The sequence below is a fragment of the Schistocerca gregaria genome, chromosome 2, assembly GCF_023897955.1.
Source record: "Schistocerca gregaria isolate iqSchGreg1 chromosome 2, iqSchGreg1.2, whole genome shotgun sequence".
NCBI classification, from domain to species: domain Eukaryota; kingdom Metazoa; phylum Arthropoda; class Insecta; order Orthoptera; family Acrididae; genus Schistocerca; species Schistocerca gregaria.
In genome coordinates, this window is record NC_064921.1 from 39,608,908 (window position 1) to 39,634,035 (window position 25,128).

The 25,128-nt window shown below is 41.3% G+C and overlaps 1 protein-coding gene across 2 annotated transcripts in view; it reads right to left on the reverse strand.

The window, feature by feature from the left end:
- Window positions 1-25,128, reverse strand: part of LOC126336278 (phospholipid-transporting ATPase ABCA3) — a 639,220-nt gene that overhangs the window by 226,371 nt on the left and 387,721 nt on the right. For both annotated transcript variants that reach the window (XM_049999794.1, XM_049999793.1), the window contains exons 19-21: window positions 15,132-15,278; window positions 5,740-5,973; window positions 5,378-5,654 (exon numbers count right to left, since the gene is read on the reverse strand). In XM_049999794.1, the coding sequence (XP_049855751.1) occupies window positions 5,378-5,654; window positions 5,740-5,973; window positions 15,132-15,278 (658 nt within the window). The remainder of the gene's footprint in view (window positions 1-5,377; window positions 5,655-5,739; window positions 5,974-15,131; window positions 15,279-25,128) is intronic.

Here is a 25,128-nt window from a genome sequence, read left to right on the forward strand (position 1 = left end):
GTGCAAAAATCTATAAAAGGTTGCCAGTGGACCACACATAGGAAACTGAAAATCCTAAAATATTTAAAAAATCTCATTAGCCATTCCTGCTACAATATATCTGAATACTTGCAATTGAGAATGCAAAGACTATTTACAACACTACTTGGGAAAGCAAAGACAGAGAAGATTGAAGAGTGTCCCAGATTGGTAAAGGAGAAAAGGGACCACTTGCAGTGTCAGGAATGCCACGTACATGTGGAAAAGTTTATGTTGGAATGACTGACAATCAATCAACACCAGGGCCCCAGAACATAAGAGGCATTGCAGATTGGGGCAGGTGGAGAAGAGAAGAGCTATCACACCAACCTGTTCAGAGAATCTATAGAAATAACAAATATGGGAATAACTTCAACAAAAAATAAAAAAGCCTCAAGGTGAGTGGATCTTGGATTACCATGCTGCAGCGAATGGCCTTTGCACATAGCAAAAGGAGAAACCACCGGAAATGACCACAGAAAAGCCCTTGGACAGTGACATGCCAAGTACATACAATGTGCAGAATCGTACTTGAGTCCACTCCACCACAAGCAATGGAGGGTGAAGCTTTGACAATGCCATTCACTTGTGTTGGTGAAATGTCAGAAAAATCATCAATCAAATGTCAGCCAAAGAACCCAAGACAGAAGCCAACAGGCAGTTAGTCAACAAGTGGCCACAAGAGCCTTAACAATTTGGTACTACGCCTGTACGGGTAGGAGATTTGCAGATTGAACCAACACCATGACCAAGAACCGAAGAAGAAAGTATGACTGTGTCCTCCCTCATTGTCCTGTCACAGTGCCAGAATGAAGGGGCTACACTGATGTTCTTGAAATGTAAGCGCCTCTTCACCACCAACTGAGCATGTCGTACCTACCAAAGATTGGAACAAGCTGTTCTTCATGAGTGAATTCAGGAGACACTTGGCAAGAATGGATGAGAAGCTTTTGGACATTTTCTGTCAACTATGTAGCAGAATGAATCATGACATGTGGGATAAGATCAACAGCATCACTCACAAGAGCATGCAGAATGAACTCGGAACACTGCACTGAGTGACAGTAGTGCAAGGTGCCACAAGCATACTAACAAGGTGATTCCTGACATGTCGTGCACAGTAGTCAACCTCACTGAAGGAAAACTGATAAAAGAAGAATAGTCTGTCCTTCAAGAACACGGGAATTTCGCTGTCGTTCCGAGAACTGTACCTGCGGAGGACATCACTGCTAACACTGAGGCAGCCATTTGGACCTTCCTCATGAAAGAGCTGAGAAAATATGCACTGAAACAGCACTGAGCAAAACCACCAGCTTGCAACCTGAAGAAAGAAGAGGCACAAGCTATCAAGAGTCTTAACCCAACAAGCATATATTGGTACTGGGCGCCAATAAGGGAAATGCAACCACTGTAATAATGGTCAAAGATTACGAGCAGAGATCCAGGACCCTGACGATGCACCAAAAACTAAGTACAGCTCCAATGCAGGGCATCACACAGAATATAAATGGATTAATCGAAGCGTCTTCTCTCTCGGCGGATGTACAGAGGAACCTGCGCAACACAGAAGCCCTACCACCTTGGCTGTATGGATTACCAAATATCTATAACAGTAATGTTACATTAAGACCAGTTGTTAGCACTCCTGGCTCACCAATGTAGAAACTGGCAATGTGCTTGGCCTATCTGCTCCAGTTTCATGAGAAAGTATGACACATACATAAAGGACTCAGGACATTTCATTGAGAAGCTGAAGAAACTAAAACTTGCTCCAAACAACATCCTGGTCAGCTTTGACACTATTTCTTTGTTTACCACAATGCCACTCGGTGACTCTGGAGCACCCTGGTTCCATTTTCCAACAAGACATCACCAAGCTCTTTCATGCATGCCTCACTATGAGATTTCACATGGAATTGCAACTTCTATGAAGAGCTGGAATTCATTGCCACAAGTAGCCCTCCTAGCCCAGCGATGGCCAAATTCTTCGTGGAACAATTTGAAGCACAAGCACTGGACTTCGCACCCTGTAAACCTAAGGTGTCGTACAGATACGTCGTGACACCTTCATCGTGTGGAGCCACGGTGAGTAACAGCTCGGTGACATCCTAAGACACTTGTCCAGCTTCCATGCCAACATAAAATTTATCATAGAAGTAGAAAAGGACAAAGAGCTACCATTTCTAGATGTACTGGCCACAAGGGACGGTGAAAACCTGGGACACACCGTGTATCAAAAACAGAGAGACCGAGTCAGAAAAGAGGCATGATTAATGCTCTTAAAACGTGAGCCTTATTAATATGTGATCTGCAGCACCTCAAATGCAAGATGCAACACCTGAAAAGCATTCTGAGGAGCAATGGGTAGTCCACCAGTTATATAATAAATGTGACAGAGTCAAACAGATGGTGAAATGAGACACTGGAACAAGAAATGTCAGTACAGCCATACATTCCCAGGAGTGATGGACAGAATCAGCCATATATTGCACAAACAATGTGTAAAGACTATTTATAAACTGACAAAGAATTTCGAAGAGTGTTTCAGACTGGCAGAGGAGAAAAGGGAATATACCACATCCAACCACATGCAGAAAAGTTTACATTCGAATGACTGGATGAGCAATCGACACCGGGCTTACAGAACACAACATTTCAGTCTGTGACAGGTGGAGAAATTGGCCGTGGCAGAGCACATACTGTGTGAGGCCAACCACATAGTAAACTTCACCAGCACAGAAGTTCTGATTGTACAGTAGTGTTATCACATCCACTTGTTCAGAGAAGCTACAAAAATACACAAATATGAGAACAGCTTCAACAAGAAAGAAGAAGCCTTAAAGTGAACAGATCCTGGATCCCTGTGCTGCAGCGAATGACCACTGCAGGTAGCAAGAACAGAACTGCACTGTAAATAACCACAGAAAAGCCTTTGGACGTGTGTGCACCAGGAATATACAATCTGTGGCTGTCAGCCTGACTTCAGTCCACCACCACACCAGCAACTGAATGTGAAGCTTTGACAATGCCAATGGACCGTGATGGTGAAACGTCAGAAAAATCATCAATCAAATGACAGTCAAAGAACCTGAGGCAATTTGTCAAACCAAATTTTGGCTAACTCTCATATTGTGCTGACTTCGCCAGCTAATAGTGGTGTGTATAAAAATACAATGTTTTGTTTGGAGTGTCAGATGTGGACAGCAATTGGGCATCACAGGAGAAGCAGCAGCAGGGGCTCTTTCCAAAGCATCTGTTTTTCTACTAACATACAAATATATAAAATCGTCTAGAAACAAGTACCTTAATTATCAATCTGAGTGAATAGAACTAGCTATGGTCAGCTGTTAGTACACTTTCGAGTTGCTTCTCCTGACTGTTACAGAGTATAGTTTGGCTTGTTCCTCATCCCTGAACTCTCTCCTTCATGATGAGATTCACAAAATATGCTGCATGAATGAATGTGAAGCAACGTCATGGTAAATTTTGTATTGTTTCAATAAATCAGAAAAATGTTGTGCAGATACTTTTCGACTTACTCATTGTATCTATTCTAATTTCATCAAAACTGTTAGAGCCAGGTCATTACTTTATAATACGGTCTCTTATTCAACAACTCTCAAATAAAAAGCATCATTTTTTATGTTCAAGTACAATATATTTGATGATGATGGGGATGATGATGATGATGATGATGGAGATGATGAAGTCCCATACTCCGTTACACAGCGTAGAGGACGATGCGGGAGACCCTCACCGCCATGCTAAGCAAGGTGGTTTGCCATTGCATTCCTCCGACCGTAATGGGGATGAGTGATGATGATGATGATGAGAACGACACAACACACCCAGTCATCTCAAGGCAGGTGAAAATCCCAGACCCCGCCAGAATCTAACCTGGGGCCCAGTGCTCGGGAAGCGAGAACGCTACCACGAGGTGTGGACACAATATATCCGAGGGAGATAATTACAGTAAAGCACATTTTAGGTTCGGCATCACTCGCCTGGATAGTCATTGCGGGCCACAGTTCAGAGATGACTGAGTTCTTCGGCAGCTCGCGAGCGAGACGTAATTGAAACGGTCTCGAAAGCGGAATGTCATCGGCCTGAGCAGCTCATGGAGAATCACGACAGCCGATGTGGGTCACGGCCGAGCTGTATGTGACCTTCGCCCACTCTTGATGGTGGATGGTGCCTTCTCCTGGTCTTAGGAAGATGATGGCAGTCACAGCCAGAGAGGAGGGGTGTGAGAGATTAGCTACAACGGATACTGAGAGAAGCAAAGGTGGGCAGGGGTTAGTTCCATATGTACAAATATGATGTAACTGTTACAAGTTATGAAAACTATACTGCACGATGTGGCCCTGAGTGCATAAGGCAGTGTTTTCTGTATTATGTTTTGTATTGCCGTAAAGGTTGTGTCTCAGCCACTGTACAAAGTCACATGTTTTTGTGTGTTATGCTGCTGTCCGTTGTTGGTATATTAGGTAGCTCTGGCTAGTCACGTTGTCCATAGTATTAGCTGAGTAGCTGGCGAAGGATTCTGGTAGTAGGGTGTAGATCGTGTTGTCGCATTTCGTCATGTAGCATACTGTGTTGTTATGATAGCCCACTTATAAATTTACTTCGGGCTGATGTAGTCATTTCTCTTCATATGCCATGGGTCAGTGCCTGCTTGTATGACACCAGGAGTAAATAAGATTATTGTTTGAAAATGTTGTATCTGCTCAGAATAAGTTTTGTTGTTGTTATTATTATTATTTGTACTATTATTATTGTCCAACCCTGGTAACTGGGTGTTCAGCAAGACAGACTGTCAATCCCAAGGACCCGGATTCGATTGCCGGCTGGGTCAGAGATTTTCTCCGCTCAGGCACTGGGTGTTGTGTTGTCCTAATCATCATCATTTTATCCCCACTGACATGCAAGTCGCCGAAGTGGCGTCAAACCAAAAGACTTGCACCCGGCGAACAGTCTACCTGACAGGAGGCCCTAGTCACACGACCATTATTATTATTATTATTATTATTATTATTATTATCTGTGCTCTGGTATTTTTAAGTAAGTATGGTAACATATGTTTGTTAATAAATGCTATTTTAAGATAGCGCCACACTTGGATAACTCCCCTTGCCCAAGCACAAAATGCTATTCAACATCAGTTTAAGGTAAGCTTTATATTATTTTATGATTGTTTATGAATGTTTAATATGAAAACTGTGTGCATCACAAAGTGGTCAAGGTTTCTACAAAGTTTGTAATACACAGGGCAGTTTTAGATGACATAAGACAAATATATTTTATTGTACTGCGATTCTTATATCTATATAAGCTATTAATGTCTTCAACATGTACTTACCTAATTCATCTGCTGTTCTAAAGCCCTCCTCTTGACATGCAATCATTGTTATTATCAATGCTATCAGTGGTGCAAGGAATAAAATGAAGTCTGAGATGAAAGCTGTGCACCAGAAGATAAATACATCAACACCTGACACCATCTGCAGCAGCTTTACCTTGCTAACACGTTCTTTTATGTAAAATAATACAAAAAATGGTGCTACATATGACAATGAGAAGGCCAGATTTAAAGCCACTTGAAATCCAGCAGATCTTCCATCAGCTGCCAATGACAACTGAAATTTGGAAATACAATGAATAATTTTTTTGTTATTTGACAGAATTTATAAGAGCACTAAATTTTAAATATTTAACTGATACCTGTGATTCCTGTGAATAAGGTAGTGGATGATTGACAATTCTCAGTGTGTAGTTGTTATTGCCAGAATAAAATCTCATCATTGCATTCACAAGTAAGTTCAAAGACAAAGGTGGTGTATGATAAGGTTGCGCATTAAACCATCCTGTAGCAATAGGCTGATTTGTAATCTCGTTCAGTTCAAATGATGCACTGACAATATATCTTTGATTTGCTTCTTTCAAATTTTTGTTTTGCTGCAAGTAACAATTACCATAATTTGATAGCATTGTCTTTACTTAAGGAGAGGCCAATAATGAAATAATTAAGGACACACAAATATAGAATTCACAAAAATTTACATTTACACTCACTTCAAAAGTGAAGGCCAGACCTACAAACAAATCAGGGGAACTGCCATGGGAACCAGGATGGCTCCATCCTATGCCAACCTCTTCATGGGCCGCATGGAGGAGGCTTTCCTGAAGACCCAACAGCTGCTTCCCCTGGCCTGGTATAGGTTTATAGATGACATCTTTGTGGTCTGGACTCATGGTGAAGAAACACTCCTTAATTTCCTCCATAACCTCAACTCCTTTTCGAATCAGAATTTCACCTGGTCCTTCTCCAAAACCAAAGCCACCTTCCTGGATGTTGACCTTCATCTTGTTGAAGCTCTCATCCACACCTCTGTCCATATGAAACCCACCAACAAACAACAGTACCTTCACTTTGATAGCTGCCATCCATTCCACATCAAACGCTCCCTTCCCTACAGCCTAGGTATTCGTGGCAAACGTATCTGCTCCAGTGACGAATCCCACAACAATTACACCAATAACCTGACCAGTGCTTTCCTCTCCCGCAACTATCCTGCAGACCTTGTCCACAAACAGATCTCCCGAGCAATACATTCCTCCCCGTCCAACAACAATATTCCCACCCTCAGACCGCACAGAAGCATCCCCCTTGTCACCCAATATTATCCTGGCCTTGAATACATCAATAAATTACTCCGCCAGGGATATGACTTTCTCAAGTCAACCCCTGAAATGAGATCATCCCTTGACAAAATTCTCCCCACACCATCCAGAGTTGCCTTTCGTCATCCCCCTAACCTCCGTAACATCCTTGTTAAACCCTGCAATAGTCCCAGACTACCTTCTCTACCCAGTGGTTCCTACCCCTGTAACCGACCCCGCTGCAAAACCTGCCCCATGCATCCCCCCACAACCACCTATTCCAGCCCCGCTACTGGGAAAACATACACAATTCAAGGCAGGGCCACGTGTGAGACTACACATGTCATTTATCAGCTGACATGCCTGCACTGCACAGCCTTTTACATTGGTATGACAACAACTAAACTGGCTGAGCGCATGAACGGACACAGACGAACTGTCCGCTTAGGAGATGTCCAATACCCAGTAGCGGAGCATGCCCTCCAGCATAATTCTAGGGACCTAGGAACCTGCTACACCGTATGTGCCATTTGGCTTCTCCCACCCAACACCAGTCCCTCTGAACTGCGGAGATGGGAACTTGCATTCCAGCACATCCTTTCATCCCGCCATCCCCCTGGACTGAACCTACATTAAACAACCTCACTCCCATTTACTTTTCAGTCTTCTCCTCTTTCCCTTTCATCTTTAGCCATTCATGCATCTTTCCATCCTACATCTTTATACTATACACCTCTTTACTTCTGTATGCATTCTCTTTGGTTTGAAGCTGGCACAGTAGCTGCAGTAGAATATCTTTGGCTTCCCTCTGACAACCATGCCTCCATCCTTGCTACCTTCCCTGTTTTCCTTTCCCTGTTGCTTCATAACCTGGGTTGTGAGTAACTAAATCCACTTTCCCTTCTTCCCTTTCTTTCCCCTCTCTCCTTCCTGATGAAGGAACATTTATTCCGAAAGCTAGGAACTTAAATTTTCGGTTGTTTTTTGTGTTTCTATCGGCTGTACTGAGCTGAGGTAAGCACTGGCCAGCCCCTCTATCTCTTTGTTAGTAATTGTTTCACATCTTTATATGAGATTTTCCATTAGTTACTTATTGATGAAAATTCAGACTTGAAACTCTGCATCGCATATCTCACTAAAAAACTAAACTCTACTCACTTTGTGCTACTTGTAACCAGCACTGAGTCAAGTAGAAAGTGTAACGGAATTGTCTACTTGACTTACATCCAATCTGTTATTGCCTTATTACACTTCTGTGTTGTAATAAGACGGATCTAAAAACCATCTTCACCACATAGGAAGAAACTATCAGAATAATTACCAATGATTCAAGGCTAACTCTCTCGAATCAATTATTTTGACAGCTAACTGTTCTACACTTGCCATCTCTACATATACAAAAAGTTCAATTTAAAAAAAAAAAAAAGTACACTGATAGATTCAAAGTTCATTCCAGTCTCCATTCTTACAACATGAAAACATGCAATGATGTCCATATAAAAAGGGCAGATAAAGTTTAAGAAAGAAAATAAACAAGCATTCAGGGTAGTAAACAGTACAATAAACATCTGGAACAGGTAAAAGAAGGAAGCAATATTAAATTTTTTAATGATCAACTTGTAGGAAATAGTCATTGTCATTTGTTATATGTCAGCAGTATTTTTAATCAAGTGCTTATTTTACTGTGAATAAATTAAGGAAGCAATATTAAAAAATTTTAAAGTCAACTTGTAGGAAATAGCTATTGTCTTTCGTTATATTTCAGCAGTATTTTTAATCAAATGCTTATTTTATTGTGAATGAATAGATGGAACAAATGTGTTAGATACAGATTTTATTAGTACGTAAGTGTCAGTGGTGTGTATTCAATAATAAATACCTTTTTGTACTTCATTAGATTTGCTTATACACTTTTGAATAATATGAACCATGGACCTTGCCATTGGCAGGGAGGCTTGCGTGCCTCAGCGATACAGATGGCCGTACCGTAGGTGCAACCACAACGGAGGGGTATCTGTTGAGAGGCCAGACAAATGTGTGGTTCCTGAAAAGGGGCAGCAGCCTTTTCAGTAGTTGCAGGGGCAACAGTCTGGATGATTGACTGATCTGGCCTTGTAACATTAACCAAAACGGCCTTGCTGTGCTGGTACTGTGAACGGCTGAAAGCAAGGGGAAACTACAACCGTAATTTTTCCCGAGGGTATGCAGCTTTACTGTATGATTAAATGATGATGGCGTCCTCTTGGGTAAAATATTCCGGAGGTAAAATAGTTCCCCACTCGGATCTCCGGGCGGGGACTACTCAAGAGGACGCCGTTATCAGGAGAAAGAAAACTGGCGTTCTACGGATCGGAGCGTGGTATGTCAGATCCATTAATCGGGCAGGTAGGTTAGAAAATTTAAAAAGGGAAATGGATAGGTTAAAGTTAGATATAGTAGACATTAGTGAAGTTTGGTGGCAGGAGGAACAAGACTTCTGGTCAGGTGACTACAGGGTTATAAACACAAAATCCAATAGGGGTAATGCAGGAGTAGGTTTAATAATGAATAGGAAAATTGGAATGCGGGTAAGCTACTACAAACAGCATAGTGAACATATTATTGTGGCCAAGATAGATATGAAGCCCACACCTACTACAGAAGTACAAGTTTATATGCCAACTAGCTCTGCAGATGATGAAGAAATTGATGAAATGTATGATGAGATAAAAGAAATTATTCAGGTAGTGAAGGGAGACGAAAATTTAATAGTCATGGGTGACTGGAATTCGTCAGTAGGAAAAGTGAGAGAAGGAAACATAGTAGGTGATTATGGATTGGGGCTAAGAAATGAAATAGGAAGCTGTCTGGTAGAATTTTGCACAGAGCATAACTTAATCATAGCTAATACTTGGTTCAAACATCATAAAAGAAGATTGTATACATGGAAGAATCCTAGAGATACTAAAAGGTATCAGATAGATTACTTAATGGTAAGACAGAGATTTAGGAATCAAGTTTTAAATTGTAAGACATTTCCAGGGGCAAATGTGGACTCTGACCACAATCTATTGGTTATGAACTGTAGATAGAAACTGAGGAAACTACAAAAAGGTGCTAAATTAAGGAGATGGGACCTGGATAGACTGAAAGAACCAGAGGTAGTAGAGTGTTTCAGGGAGAGCATAAGGGAACAATTGACAGGAAGGGGGGAAAGAAATACAGTAGAAGAAGAATGGGTAGCTTTGAGGGAAGAAGTAGTGAAGGCAGCAGACAAAATAGAAATCCTTGGGTAACAGAAGAAATATTGAATTTAATTGATGAAAGGAAAAAATATAAAAATGCAGTAAACGAAGCAGGCAAAAAGGAATACAAACGTCTCAAAAATGAGATCAACAGGAAGTGCAAAATGGCTAAGCAGGGATGGCTAGAGGCCAGATGTAGGATGTAGAGGCATATATCACTAGGGGTAAGATAGATACTGCCTACAGGAAAATTAAAGAGACTTTTGGAGAGAAGAGAACCACTTGTATGAATATCAAGAGCTCAGATGGAAACCCAGTTCTAAGCAAAGAAGGGAAGGCAGAAAGGTGGAAGGAGTATGTAGAGGTTTTTTACGTGGGCGATGTACTTGAGGACAATATTATGGAAATGGAAGAGGATGTAGATGAAGACGAAATGGGAGATAAGATACTGCGTGAAGAGTTTGACTGGGCACTGAAATACCTGAGTCGAAACAAGGCCCCTGGAGTAGACAACATTCCATTAGAACTATTGACGGCCTTGGGAGAGCCAGTCATGACAAAACTCTACCATCTGGTGAGTGAGATGTATGAGACAGGCAAAATACCCTCAGACTCCAAGAAGAATATAATAATTCCAGTCCCAAAGAAAGCAGGTGTTGACAGATGTGAAAATATCAGTTTAATAAGTCACAGCTGCAAAATACTAACGCGAATTCTTTACAGACGAATGGAAAACTGGTAGAAGTGTACCTCAGGGAAGATAAGTTTGGATTCCATAGAAATGTTGGAACACGTGAGGCAATACTAACCTTAAGACTTATCTTAGAAGAAAGATTAAGAAAAGGCAAACCTACGTTTCTAGCATTTGTAGACTTAGAGAAAGCTTTTGACAATGTTAACTGGAATACTCTCTTTCAAATTCTGAAGGTGGCAGGGGTAAAATAAAGGGAGCGTAAGGCTATTTACAATTTGTACAGAAAGCAGATGGCAGTTATAAGAGTCGAGGGGCATGAAAGGGAAGCGGTGTTTGGGAAGGGAGTGAGACAGGGTTGTAGCCTCTCCCCGATGTTATTCAATCTGTATGTTGAACAAGCAGTAAAGGAAACAAAAGAAAAATTTTGGAGTAGGTATTAAAATCCATGGAGAAGAAATAAAAACTTTGAGGTTCGCTGATGACATTGTAATTCTGTCAGAGACAGCAAAGGACTTGTAAGAGCAGTTGAACGGAATGGACAGTGTCTTGAAAGGAGGATATAAGATGAACATCAACAAAAGCAATACGAGGGTAATGGAATGCAGTCAAATTAAATCGGGTGATGCTGAGGGAATTAGATTAGGAAATGAGACACTTAAAGTAGTAAAGGAGTTTTGCTATTTAGGGAGTAAAATAACTGATGATGGTTGAAGTAGAGAGGATATAAAATGTAGATTGGCAATGGCAAGGAAATCGTTTCTGAAGAAGAGAAATTTGTTAACATTGAGTATAGATTTACGTACCAGGAAGTCGTTTCTGAAGGTATTTGTATGGAGTGTAGCCTTGTATGGAAGTGAAACATGGACGATAACTCGTTTGGACAAGAAAAGAATAGAAGCTTTCGAAATGTGGTGCTGCAGAAGAATGCTGAAGATTAGATGGGTAGATCACATACCTAATGAGGAGGTATTGAATAGAATTGGGGAGAAGAGGAGTTTGTGGCACAACTTGACAAAAAGAAGGGACCAGTTGGTAGGACATGTTTTGAGGCATCAAGGGATCACAAGTTTAGCATTGGATGGCAGCGTGGAGGGTAAAAATTGTAGAGGGAGATCAAGAGATGAATGCACTAAGCAGATTCAGAAGGATGTAGGTTGCAGTAAGTACTGGGAGACGAAGAAGCTTGCACAGGATAGAGTAGCATGGAGAGCTGCATCAAACCAGTCTCAGGACTGAAGACCACAACAACAACAACATTGTAGCATGTAAAATGCGTCCTTGCCCTTTGTAGGTTGCCATACAACCTTGTACTCTTTATGCTACAGATTTTCTGAAAACTCCTAGCATTATATGCTGTCTCTAGATATTCCATGGTTGCATGTGTTAAGAGTTAACAAATACACTTACAAAAAGCATCATAGGTAGCACAACTAACCTGCTAAATTTTTTTAATTCCTTATATTACAGTAGTTTGCATTTTAAGTAATTCAGGCAGGAAGTCTGAACCAGTTAAGACAAATATGCATGACATATTAAAATTGAAATATTTGTTGCTTGTGTGAAGAAGGAGAACAATTTGTTTCCACATAAGTAGAGATTTTCTGCTCTGATGGTCCATCAATTTCAGTGAAACATTGTTTTATTGTAAATTAAATATTCACTTGTAAGACAACAGAATGGAATTTTTTCAAAATGTGTATGGTATTTAATTTTCATTTGAAAATTTGTGTGTAGAACTGATGTGTGTGTGGCACACAGAAACATAATCTGTCAGTACAAAATCCAAGAAACAAAAGGAGTTTACCATTAAAATGAATTTAAAGATGGTCAGAGAATTCAAAATATGCAATACAAAATAAGTTTTCAGAATCTCATAAAAGGGGAGCTATTAATCCTTGTATCCTGTCTGAAAATACTAATGTTTCTTTTCCTATACTTTCCACCAAAAACCGCATACTGGCACAGTATCTAATGTTATAGAGCACAGAGGAAACAGAAAATACAAATGGTAGGCAAAGATCACATAGTCAGGATATTCCTTCACAATCTCTTCATAGGTCTCAGCAATAGTTGTCATTATTGTGTATTTCTGCACCACTTCTTCCGTACTAGTTTGGACATTCTTTATGTAAACTTTGTCCTTTTTACCTGATTTGGTGTGCTAACGTTATCACAAAGATAAAATTGTATCACATTAGCTTTAAACAATGGAAAAGCCAGGATTGAATAATGGTAATGTTATGAAAAAGACAGATTGCTACTCATCATATAGCGCATATGTTGAGTTGCAGAGAGGCACAACAAAGAGAGTGCTAAACACATGAGCTTTCAGCCAGAAGGCCTTCTTCTGTGTTAAAAAAACTCTGGCTTTGGCAGCCAAAGACAGTGGTCATGGGTGTGTGAGTTGAGTTTAAGTGAATGTGGGAGTGTGTGCTTAGTTCAGAAGAAGCTTTAGTTTCTTCATTCAAACTTTTGCATCCCTTTTTGAATTTACAAGCTTGATTGAGCTTTCTCGTAAGTTCTGATACCTCATCAACATTAAATTTTGCTACCAATGTTTTACGTTTCTTGGCTGTTTGACAAACCTCTGTTTACCTTATCAACTGCTTTCCCTGGTGATCTGCTACTGCTATAAGAGCCCTTTTGTGAAAATCATTTTTCTGTCTAACATAATTATTTCAGCTTTTCTCTGTGCCACTTGTGTCTCATCCTGTCCAACTCACACTTGACTTTTATCTTCTTTCTATCAGTCTGAATTGCCAGTTTTTCTTTCATCCTTTGTAATTTAAGTCTATCACACTCTTTTGATCGATATTCTGCATAATTCATTGGATCCCATTTAGATTTTTCTCTAAACTATTAGCAGCAAACATTCTTAAAGTGAGAAATAGTTTAGACATTTAGGCTCAAATGGTTCAAATGGCTCTGAGCACTATGGGACTTAACTTCTGAGGTCATCAGTCCCCTAGAACTTAGAACTACTTAAACCTAACTAACCTAAGGACATCACACACATCCATGCCCGAGGCAGGACTCGAACCTGCGACCGTAGCGGTTGCGGGGTTCGAGACTGAAGCGCCTAGAACCACTCGGCCACACTGGCTGGCAGACATTTAGGAAGCAAACAAAGAAATAGCTGTTTAATTTACATATTGCAACACTGAAATAGAAATGTTAGTATAGTGTGGTAAAGTAGTATCAGACATACAACACAATTTTTGCACAAAAGTGTTATGCTATGGGGGGGGGGGGGGGGGGGGGGGGGGGGGAACCGATGTAGAAAATTGTAGTTTGTGCATATAACCTTACTTTCAGAAGCTTTCAGATTGATAAATTAATTACTTTTGCTTCATCACAAATAACATCATGTTTTGTGATACATGTGTTACAAAGGATCGTTATGTTTTATGAAGCAGTACAGTGGAAAAATGCACCTAGAATGAGATTTTTACTCTGCAGCGGAGTGTGCACTGATATGAAACTTCCGGGCAGATTAAAACTGTGTGTCGGACCGAGACTCAGACTTGGGACCTGTGCCTTCCGGCAACCACTCTACCATCTGAGCTACCCAAGCACGAGTAACGCCCCATCCTCACAGCTTTACTTCTGCCAGTACCACATCTCCTACCTTCCAAACTTTATAGAAGCTCTTCTGCGAACCTGCAGAACTAGCACTCCTGAAAGAAAGGATATTGCGGAGACATGGCTTAACCACAGCCTGGGGGGATGTTTCCAGAATGAGAGGTCCCGAGTTCAAGTCTCGGTCTGGCACACAGTTTTAATCTGTCAGGAAGTTTCTAATTTGCTTCAAAATTTCACTGAAAATTCTGTAGCATCTGAACAGTTAGTGTGGTGAATGGTAACCTACTGTTACAAAAGAGCATGTGACTGGGGCAGTCAACCTACAAGCTATAATTTCCATTTTCCGAGCAGCTCTACAATGACGAAATTGAAAAACCTAGGGAAATAAAATAATGAAGAATTTTTTAAATAAATTGTTTTATTGTGAGAAGGAATCATTTCTGTACAAATGTTTTTGTTAAAACTGCTTTGAACAATGTTAATTTTTTGGTATAGAGGATCCTGCCACGTGAAATGACACACACTACTGCTACTACCACCACTATTATCACTAATTCTGCTATAGAATAGCAGGCCATTACTTACCTGGCAGGGAGAAAAACATCAGTATTACCAACAGCCACCTGACACTATTGTAACTGCTGGATGTATTAGTTAATTCCTTGGGGAGAAGAGTGGGATGCGCGGGTCTTGGTGACCTGTCCTCCCTTTTTAATCTTCACAAACCTATTGACCACTCCAGCAGGAGCTTCCCTCTCTTTTTGAGGAGTGAATGACCTCTCCTTCTGTTTAACCAACTAAATTTCAAAAAGCTAGGATAGTGTCACATACAGTAATGCTTGACTATCAGCATTGCTAATGTCTTGCTTATTGAAGACATGTATCATCTCATAATTTTATAGACATGTAAATTATGATTACTACAATGACTATCCTAGTGGGATTCAACTTACAGCAAGTAAAATTGCATCAGTAATGTCGGTATTGTTAATACCAAGGTCAACAATCCATTCCATTGGCAGCAAACTCTTGTATGTCTCATACAGCCCAATACTTTCATTTGACTTTGTACCAGTTAGTATGTAGTTTTTATCATAACTCTGAAACAAATTATTACCGAGAAACTTTAAGTTAAATGCTACAGCAAAAGTGACATAAATATAGTTTAAAACACAGCACAAGAAAAAGCCAAATTTACTTTAGAAAATTGGAGAACTATAAGGAAGAATCAGTTCTCTTCTATGTGTATGTTATTATTATTAGACTTATACTGTTACTACTACTACCATCACCACTATTAGTGCAGCAGGTGTACTACAACACAGTGAAATTACGCTGGCATGTACCTGACGTCTTTCAGTGTATGTCTGAACTTTGTCACCTTCACTGGTGTGGAAGAAGCAAAGCTGTTATTTTGTTTCAACATACAAAGTGTTTAATATATCTTAAAATAAATCTTTATACTTAATCAAATATTTATTACTCTCATTTCTTTTTGCACAAACCACGAACCATGGACCTTGCCATTGGTGGGGAGACTTGCAAGCCTCAGTGAGACAGATAGTCGCACCGTAGATGAGAACATAATGTTGGGGTACCCATTGAGAGATTAGCAATCATGGGTCCTAAGAGGGGCAGCAGCCTTTTAGTAGTTCCAAGGGCAACAGTCTCAATGATTGACTGATCTGGCCTTGTAACATAAACCAAAATTGCCTTGCCATACTGGTATTGTGAACGGTTGAAGGTAAGGGGAAACTACAGCCATAATTTTTACCGAGGGCATGCAGCTTTACTGTATGGTTAAATGATGATGGCATCCTCTTGAGTAAAATATTCCAGAGGTAAAATAGTCATTCATTCAGATCTCTGGCTGGGGACTACTCAGGAGGATGTCATTATCAGGAGAAACAAAACTAGCATTCTACAGATCGGAACATGGAATGTCAGCTCCCTCAATTGGGCATGTACGTTAGAAAATCTGAAAAGGGAAATGGATGGAACAGGACTTCTGGTCAGGGGAATACAGGGTTATAAGTACGAAATCAAATAAGGCTAATGCAAAAAGTACGTTTCTTAATGAATTATAAAATAGGAACACGGGAAAACTACTATGAACAGCATAGTGAACGCATTATTGTAGCCAAGATAGACACAAAGCCAACACCCATGACAGTAGTAGAAGTTTATAGGCCAACTAGCTCCATAGATGTGGAGGAGATTGAGGAAATGTATGATGAGACAAAAGAAATAATTCAGATAGTTAAGGGAGATGAAAATTTAATAGTCACAGGTGACTGGAATTCGACAGTATGAAAAGTAGTAGGTGAATATGGTCGGGCGAATGGAATGAAAGAAGAAGCCACCTTGTAGAATTTTGCAAAGAGCTTAATATAATCGTAGCCAATACTTGGTTGAACAATCATGAAAGAAGGTTGTATACATGGATGAAACCTGGAGACAACGGAAGATTTCAGATTTATTATATAATGGTATATTAAAAACAAAGATTCCAAGACTTACCAAGCAGGAAAGCGCCAGCAGACAGGCACATGAACAAAACACACAAACACACACACACAGAATTACTAGCTTTCGCAACCGATGGTTGCTTCTTCAGGAAGGAGAGGGAAAGACGAAAGGATGTGGGTTTTAAGGGAGAGGGTAAGGAGTCATTCCAATCCCGGGAGCGGAAAGACTTCCCTTAGGGGAAAAAAAGGACAGGTGTACACTCGCACACACACACATATCCATTCGCACAAACACAGACACAAGTATACCCTCTCCCTTAAAACCCACATCCTTTCGTCTTTCCCTCTCCTTCCTGAAGAAGCAACCATCGGTTGCGAAAGCTAGTAATTCTGTGTGTGTGTGTTTGTGTGTTTTGTTCATGTGCCTGTCTGCCGGCGCTTTCCCGCTTGGTAAGTCTTGGAATCTTTGTTTTTAATATATTTTTCCCATGTGGAAGTTTCTTTCTATTTTATTTACATCATTATTATATAATGGTAAGCAGATGAGGTCTCTGACCACAATTTATTGGTTATGAACTGCAGATTAAAACTAATGAAACTTCAAAAAGGCAGGAATTTAAGGAGATGGACCTGGATAAACTGAAAGGACTAGAGGTTGCAGAGAGTTTCAGAGGGAGCAGTAGTGAATGATTGACAAGAACAGGGGAAAGGAATACAGTAGAAGAAGAATGGATAGCTCTGGAAGATGAAATAGAGATGACGGCAGAGGCTGAAGTAGGTAAAAAGATAAGGGCTAGTCAAAATCTTTGGGTAACACAATAAATACTGAATTTAATCAATGAAAAGACAAGGAACAAAAAATGAAGCAGGTGAAAGGGAATCTGAACGTCTGGAAAACGAGATCAACAGGAAGTGCAAAATGGCTAACCACTAATGGATAGAGGACAAATGTAAGGATGTAGAAGCATATATCACCAGGGGAAAGACAGATGCTGCCCAAAAGGAAAGTCAGAAAGACCTTCAGAGAAAAGAGAACCACCTGTATGAATACCAAGAGATCAGCTCAAAAACCAGTTCAAGCAAAGAAGAGATAGCAGAAAGGTGGAAGGAGTATATAAGGTCAATACAGCGGAGATGTACTCGAGGGCAGTGTTATGGAAATAGAAGAGCACATAGATGAAGATGAGAAGGGAGATGTGATACTGCCTGAAGAATTTGACAAAACACTGAAAGCCCTAAGTCAAAACAAGGACCCGGGAGTAGACAACATACCATTTAAGCTACTGATAGCCTTGGGAGAGCCAGCCATAACAAAACTTTTCCATCACGGCTGCAAAATACTAACATGTAAAATGGAAAAAACTTGCAGAGGCCGACCTCAGGGAATATCAGTTCAGATTCCTTAGAAATGTAGGAACATGCAAGGCTATACTAATCCTACTACTTATCTTAGATGAGAGATTAAAGAAAGATAAAGCTTTATTTATAGGATTTGTAGACTTAGAGAAAGCTTTTGACAATGTTGGCTGGGATACTCTCCTTCAAATTCTGAAGGTGACAGGGGTAAAATACAGGGAGCGAAAGGCTATTTACAATTTGTTCAGAAACCAGATGGCAGTTATACAAGTCGAGTGGCACAAAAGGGAAGCAGTGATTGAGAAGGGAGTGAGACAGGGTTGTAGTAGCCTATCCCTGATATTATTCAATCTGTGTATTGAGCAAGCAGTAAAGGAAACAAAAGAAAAATTTGGAGTAGGGAGAAGAAATAAAAACTTTGATGTTTGCTGATGACATTGTAATTCTGTCAGATGCACCAAAGGACTTGGAAGAGCAGTTGAATGGAATGGACTGTCCATTGAAAGGAGGATATAAGATGAACATCAACAAAAGCAAAACGAGGATAATGTAATGTAGTTGAATCATATCAGATGATGTGGAGGGAATCAGACTAGGAAATGAGATACTTAAGTAGTAAATGAGTTTTGCTATTTGGAAAGCAAAATAACTGATGATGGTTGAAGTAGGGAGATATAAAATGTAGACTGACAATGGCAAGAAAAGAATTTCTGAAGAAGAGAAATTTGTTAACATCGAGTATAGTTTTAAGGGTCAGGAAGCCTTTCTGAAAGTATTTGTATTGAGTGTAGCCATGTATGGAAGTGAAACATGGATGATAAACAGTTTAACAAGAAGTACTAACAACACACACACACACACACACACACACACACACACACACACACACACAAAAAAAAACGAAAATTTACATTCCTAGCTTTTGGAATAAATGTTCCTTCATCAGGGAGGAGAGAGAGGAAAGGAAAACAGGGAGGGTAGCAAGGATGGAGGTAGGGTTGTCAGAGGGAAGCCAAAGATATTCTACTGTAGGTACTGTGCCAGCTTCAAACCAAAGAGGATGCATACAGAGGTAAAGAGGTATATAGTATAAAGATGTAGGATGAAAAGATGCATTAATGGCTAAAGAGGAAAGGGAAAGAGGAGAAGACTGAAGAGTAAATGGGAGTGAGGTTGTTTAACGTAGGTGCAGTCCAGGGGGATGGCGGGATGAAAGGATGTGTTGGAGTGCAAGTTCCCATCTCCGCAGTTCAGAGGGACTGGTGTTGGGTGGGAGAAGCCAAATGGTACATACGGTGTGTATGTGCGGATGGCTATGTGTGTGTGTGCAAGTGTACACCTGTCCTTTTTTCCCCCTAAGGTAAGTCTTTCCGCTCCCGGGATTGGAATGACTCCTTACCCTCTCCCTTAAAACCCACATCCTTTCGTCTTTCCCTCTCCTTCCCTCTTTCTTGAAGAAGCAATCGTCGGTTGCGAAAGCTAGAAATTCTGTGTGTGTGTTTGTGTGTTTTATTTATTGTGCCTGTCTACCGACGCTTTCCCGCTTGGTAAGTCTTGGAATCTTTGTTTTTTTATATATTTTTCCCATGTGGAAGTTTCTTTCTATTTTATTTACAATATTAATTTGAACCTGATAAATGAAATCCTTGCACAAGCCACTATGGAATTCTTTCTGATGGCATATATGACTTATACCATGAGTGCATTTGGGATGAACCATGGAATCACAACTACAATTCAAGTAGTAAAAGTAATTTCTGTATAGTATATACTTTTCTGTCTTTAATGTACAATAGAGCTTTATAATTTGGTGCCAAGTGGATAAAGAGTTGTCAGTCGACATTGGGTAAGAAATTGGAAATTGACAGACATTCAAAAACACAGTGAAAGAGTGCCTAATTAGTCACTCCTTCTATAATTCATCATAATAATTGGGCTGGAGATGTAAATTCCAATTACACTTATGTTAATATTGCACTTGGTTAAATTTTCCAATATATTGACAGCTCACAGGGCTCCCTGAAATTGGTAAAGCGGAAATGCTGTGTAATGCTGTGTGCAAGTGATTGCCATTTGTAATTATTATCTCTGGTGCAGTCTCTGACTTGTGTTATCTCATTTGTTTTTATGCTGTTCTGTTATTTAATTTTCTAGTAAGGGATTCGTATGAGTTATGGTGTGTTTTTATGTTGCAATTAAGTAAATACAACTAGTCCTGCAACATTGGTGACCCCAATGTGATGTCCAACGGTCAATAACATGAAATTTGACGATCACTTACACTCTGTATTGTGCCGTGTCGTCTTAAATATGAACATCCGCATCAGCTGCGTTGCGCATCTTCAGTGGTCCAATTCGCTATAGCTCATGATGGCAGACCCACCACCAACTGCAGAAGTGTCTACTGGAGCAGTATAAATGTGTGACAGTAAAACTGCCACAATTGTGGCAACAAAATCCCATGCTATGGTTTGCTCAAGAAGAAAGTCAATTTGGGCTAGCACACACAACCGCAGATGAAATGAAGTACAGTTATGTAGTTACTGCACTCAATGAAGATATGGCCGCAGAAGTACAAGATATTCTGGCGTAGTACTGATTGTTACACAACCATCAAGAATGCTCTGATTACCCGGCTCTCGCGGTCCTTGGGAAAGAGATTGTAGAAGATACTCCACACAGAGGAGCTAGGCAATCGCACGCCATCACAGCTACTACACCGTCTCCATACATTAGCGAGCAGCGCAGTCAGTGATGACATTTTGCAAAATATTTAGCTATCACACCTGCTACCCGACTTGCAGAAAACATGGACAGTGTGTGTCGGTGATCTGGATGCACTCGTGCAAACCGCGGATTGCATAGTGCAAATGTATCCATCCGCATGTATCGCAATGGTTTGCTCACAACCTTGGGCAGATCTCACCGCACTACAAGGTTGCCGAGCTCACCACAGAAGTAGCTGCATTATGGACCCAGACTAACAGCCTCTGATCTCGTCACCACCACTCACCAGGTAAGAGCAGCCACTCACCTTCATCAACAAGAATCTGTTGGCATTACTGACGAGGCACAAAAGTGTAAACTGCCATGTGAACAGGGAAACACAGCAATAAGTCACTGATGGTGGATATTGGCTCTCCAGATGGCAGCTGTTGACTGTAATGGAACATAGCACATAGCTGGAGTATTTGGTAGACACGGGTGCTGACGTGTCAGTCTATCCATCTGCCTGTCTACCATGTCACAAATGAGATGACTGCCACCTTTTTGTGGCCGGTGGTTCCACAATAACAATGTATGGTCGTGTCACATTAGTTTTGAACATGTGCCTGCGGCGCAAATTTGAATGGCATTTTTCGTAGCAGATGTATCCGACACCTTATTGACACTGCTACCAACCTAGCAAGCCAACGTTGAGTGCATTGTGTGGAAGACACAGCAGTACGAGTGGTTACCAGTGATTCTCCGTTTATTGAGCTCCTCAGACAGCTCCCAGAGGTCACACGCCAGACTCCCACACCAGCACCTGTGCTGCACTTGACAGTGCACTGTATTTTGACTACATCTGGGCCACCACTACGTGCTTGTCTGCGCCGCTTGACACCCCAGAAACTGTAGATAGTTAAGCAGGAATTCTCGTACATGCTAGCACAAGGAATCTGCCACCCATTGAGCAGTAGTTGGTCATCTCCCCTACACATGGTACCAAAGAAGAATAATGGATGGCATCCATGCGGCGGCTCCAGACAGCTCAGTGCCAGAACCATTGCAGATCGTTATCCAGTCCCACATATGGAATATTTTAGTTTCAATGTCCACGGTAAGCGAATCTTTTCTACATTGGACTTAGTTTGTGCATTTTACTAGAAACCTGTGGCACCTGACGACGTTGCTAACACTGCTGTCTGCATGCCGTTCAGACTCTTTGAATTTACCCGAATGCCTTTTGGACTTTGTAATGCTGCCCAAACGTTTCACCATTCACGGATGAAGTGACACGTGACTTAGATTTCTGTTATGTGTATATTGACGACGTTTTGATTACGTCAAATTCAGAGGAAGAACACCTATTGCACTTACAACAGATCTTCACTCGTTTATGTGCACACGGCCTGCTCATCGAACCATTTTAGTGCATTTCTGGAGCAGCTGAAGTACAGTTCGTAGGATATACTGTCAATGCTGAAGGTATATGGCCACCACATGAAGCTATACTGAATTTTCCCCAGCCTACAATAGTTAAAGAATTAAGTAGATTTCTTGGCATAACCAATTTTTATCGTCAATTCATTCACAACCACTATTGTCCATGTTGAAGGAGAACTAAATGTGGCAGCTGATGCTCTCTCCAGGATTAAAGCAATCACTGAAGCGGTTGATTTTGAAGCTCTCACCATAGTGCAGCAATTTGATAGTGAGCTCTGAGATTTGTTGGCACAACTTTGCTGTATTACACTGCCTCTGTCAACTGTGCTGCTCTATTATGGAGTCGCCACCAACAAACCAAGATATTTTGTGACTACTGACTTTCACCAACAGACAATTGCTTCTTCACATAACTTGCTGCACCCTGGAATACAAGCCACTACCACCACTGTGAAGCGATTGCGAAGATTCCAAGTAATATGTGCAACAATGTGTGGCCTGTCAACGGAATAAAGTTAGCCGGCATGTTAGGTCACCTCTTGGCACATTCCTTCCTCCAAATCAGAGATTTTATCATGTCCACCTAGACCTAGGAGAAACTCTTCCACCATCGGAAGGACATACCTAATGCCTTACAGCCACCGATCATTTTACTTGCTAGCCCGAAGTGTTCCCGATCGCTGACATCACTGTTGAAACTGTCACGACTGCATTCTTCAGGGTATGGATGACCTATTTCGGAGTGCTGTTATGAATCACAACAGACCAAGGAAGACAGTTTGAGTCATATCTGTTCCAAGCACTCTCTATCCTTCTGGGAACTACAGCTTACCACCCATCAGCAAATGGTTTAATTGAATGCATGCACTGCCAACTGAAAGTGTCACTTTGTTGTCACAATTCACAGCGGTGGACAGAGACATTACCCATTGTCCTCCTGGGTCCCGTGCGTTGCTGAAAGAAGACCTGAACGCCACAACTGCAGAACTTGTTTATGGCCAGCTGATATGACTTCCCAGCAAGTTCTTTGTTAATGTGCCAGACAATGGCACTGACACTTCAGATTTTGTACAAAAGCTGCGTACAAAAATCCGGCAACTATGCCCCATTGCTCCAAGGTTTCAGCAGACCTGTCGCCCATTTGTGTTTGATCAGCTACGGGAATGCCAATATGTCTTCTTACGGTACGACGCAGTGTGCAAGCCGCTGCAGCCACCCTACGACGGGCCCTATTGTGTCATAAGTAGGGAGGACAAGACAGTCAATGTCGATGTGATGGGTACACCGACCACTGTCTCCGTGGACAGGCTCACACCAGCTTTCTGCACTTCCTACTCTGGTACGAACGCATCTACACACACTACAGACATGACGGAAGCTTCAGCCACTCCACTGCACGTCACAGGTCAACCTCAACGGACGTCTGAGGCTACCAGTAATGCACCGTCAGCAGCCTGTGCACGACTCGTTGTAACCCGGTCCAGATGACATGTCCGTTTCAACAGAAAGTACCATTCACACTAAGGGGGGAGTGGTGAAGTGAAGTGTTACATGCAGTGTAATGCTGTGTGCGAGTAATTGCCATTTGTAATTATTATCTGTGGTGCAGGTCTCTGTCTTACGTTTCCTCATTTGTTTTTATGCAGTTCTGTTGTTTAATTGGTGGTGGTGGTGGTGGTGGTGGTTGTTAGTGTTTAACGTCCCGTCGACAACGAGGTCATTAGAGACGGAGCACAAGCTCGGGTTAGGGAAGGATTGGGAAGGAAATCGGCTGTGCCCTTTCAAAGAAACCATCCTGGTATTTGCCTGAAATGATTTAGGGAAATCACAAAAAACCTAAATCAGGATGGCCGGAGATGGGATTGAACCGTCGTCCTCCCGAATGCGAATCCAGTGTGCTAACCACTGCGCCACCTCGCTCGGTGTGTTGTTTAATTCTCTAGTAAAGGAGTCATATGAGTTATGGTGTGTTTTTATGTTGCAATTAAGTAAATGGAACTAGTCCTGCAACACTGGTGACCCTGATGTGATGTCCAAGGGTCACTAATGTGAAATTGAATGATCCCTAATGCTACGTATCGTGCCACGTTGTGTTAAATATGAACATCCACGTCCACTGCGTCACGCATCTTCCGTGTTCCATTTTGCCATAACTCATGACTCACGATGGCAGACCCACCACCAACTTCTGAAATGGCCGACTGGAGCAGTATAATTGTGTGACAGTAAAACTGCCACAATTTTGGCAACAAAATCCTGTGCTGTGGTTTGCTCAAGTACAAAGTAAATTTGTGCTAGCGCACACAACCACAGATGAAGCGAAGCACAGTTATGTAGTTACTGCACTCAATGAAGATATGGCCATAAAAGTATAAGATATTCTGGTGTCACCACTGAGTACTGATCGTTACACAACCATCAAGAACACTCTGATTACCCGGCTCTTGCAGTCCGAGGTGAAGAGATTGTAGAAGTTACTCCGCACAGAGGAGCTAGGCAATCGCATGCCTTTGCAGCTACTATGCAGACTGCATACATTAGTGAGCAATGTGGTCAGTGATGACATTTTGTGGCATATTTGGCAATCGCACCTGCCACCCGACTCGCAGAAAGCATCAACAGTGTGTTCCAGTGATCTGGATGCACTCGTGTAAACAGTGGATCGCATAGTGAAAATATATCCATCCTCATGCGTCGCAACAGTTTCCTCACAAGCTCAGGCAGATAACACTCTCACCACACTACAAGCACAGGTTGCCGAGCTCACCGCACAAGTAGCTGCATTATGGACCCAGACTAACAGCTGCCGAAGTTGTCGCCACCGCTCACCAGGTAAGAGCAGCCACTCACCTTCACCAACAAGAATCTATTTATATCACCGATTGTATGGTTCTGAGGTGTGCAATTATAAACTGCCGTGTGAACAGGAAAACTCAGCAGGAAGTCAGTGATGTTTTTATGTTGCAATTAAGTAAAT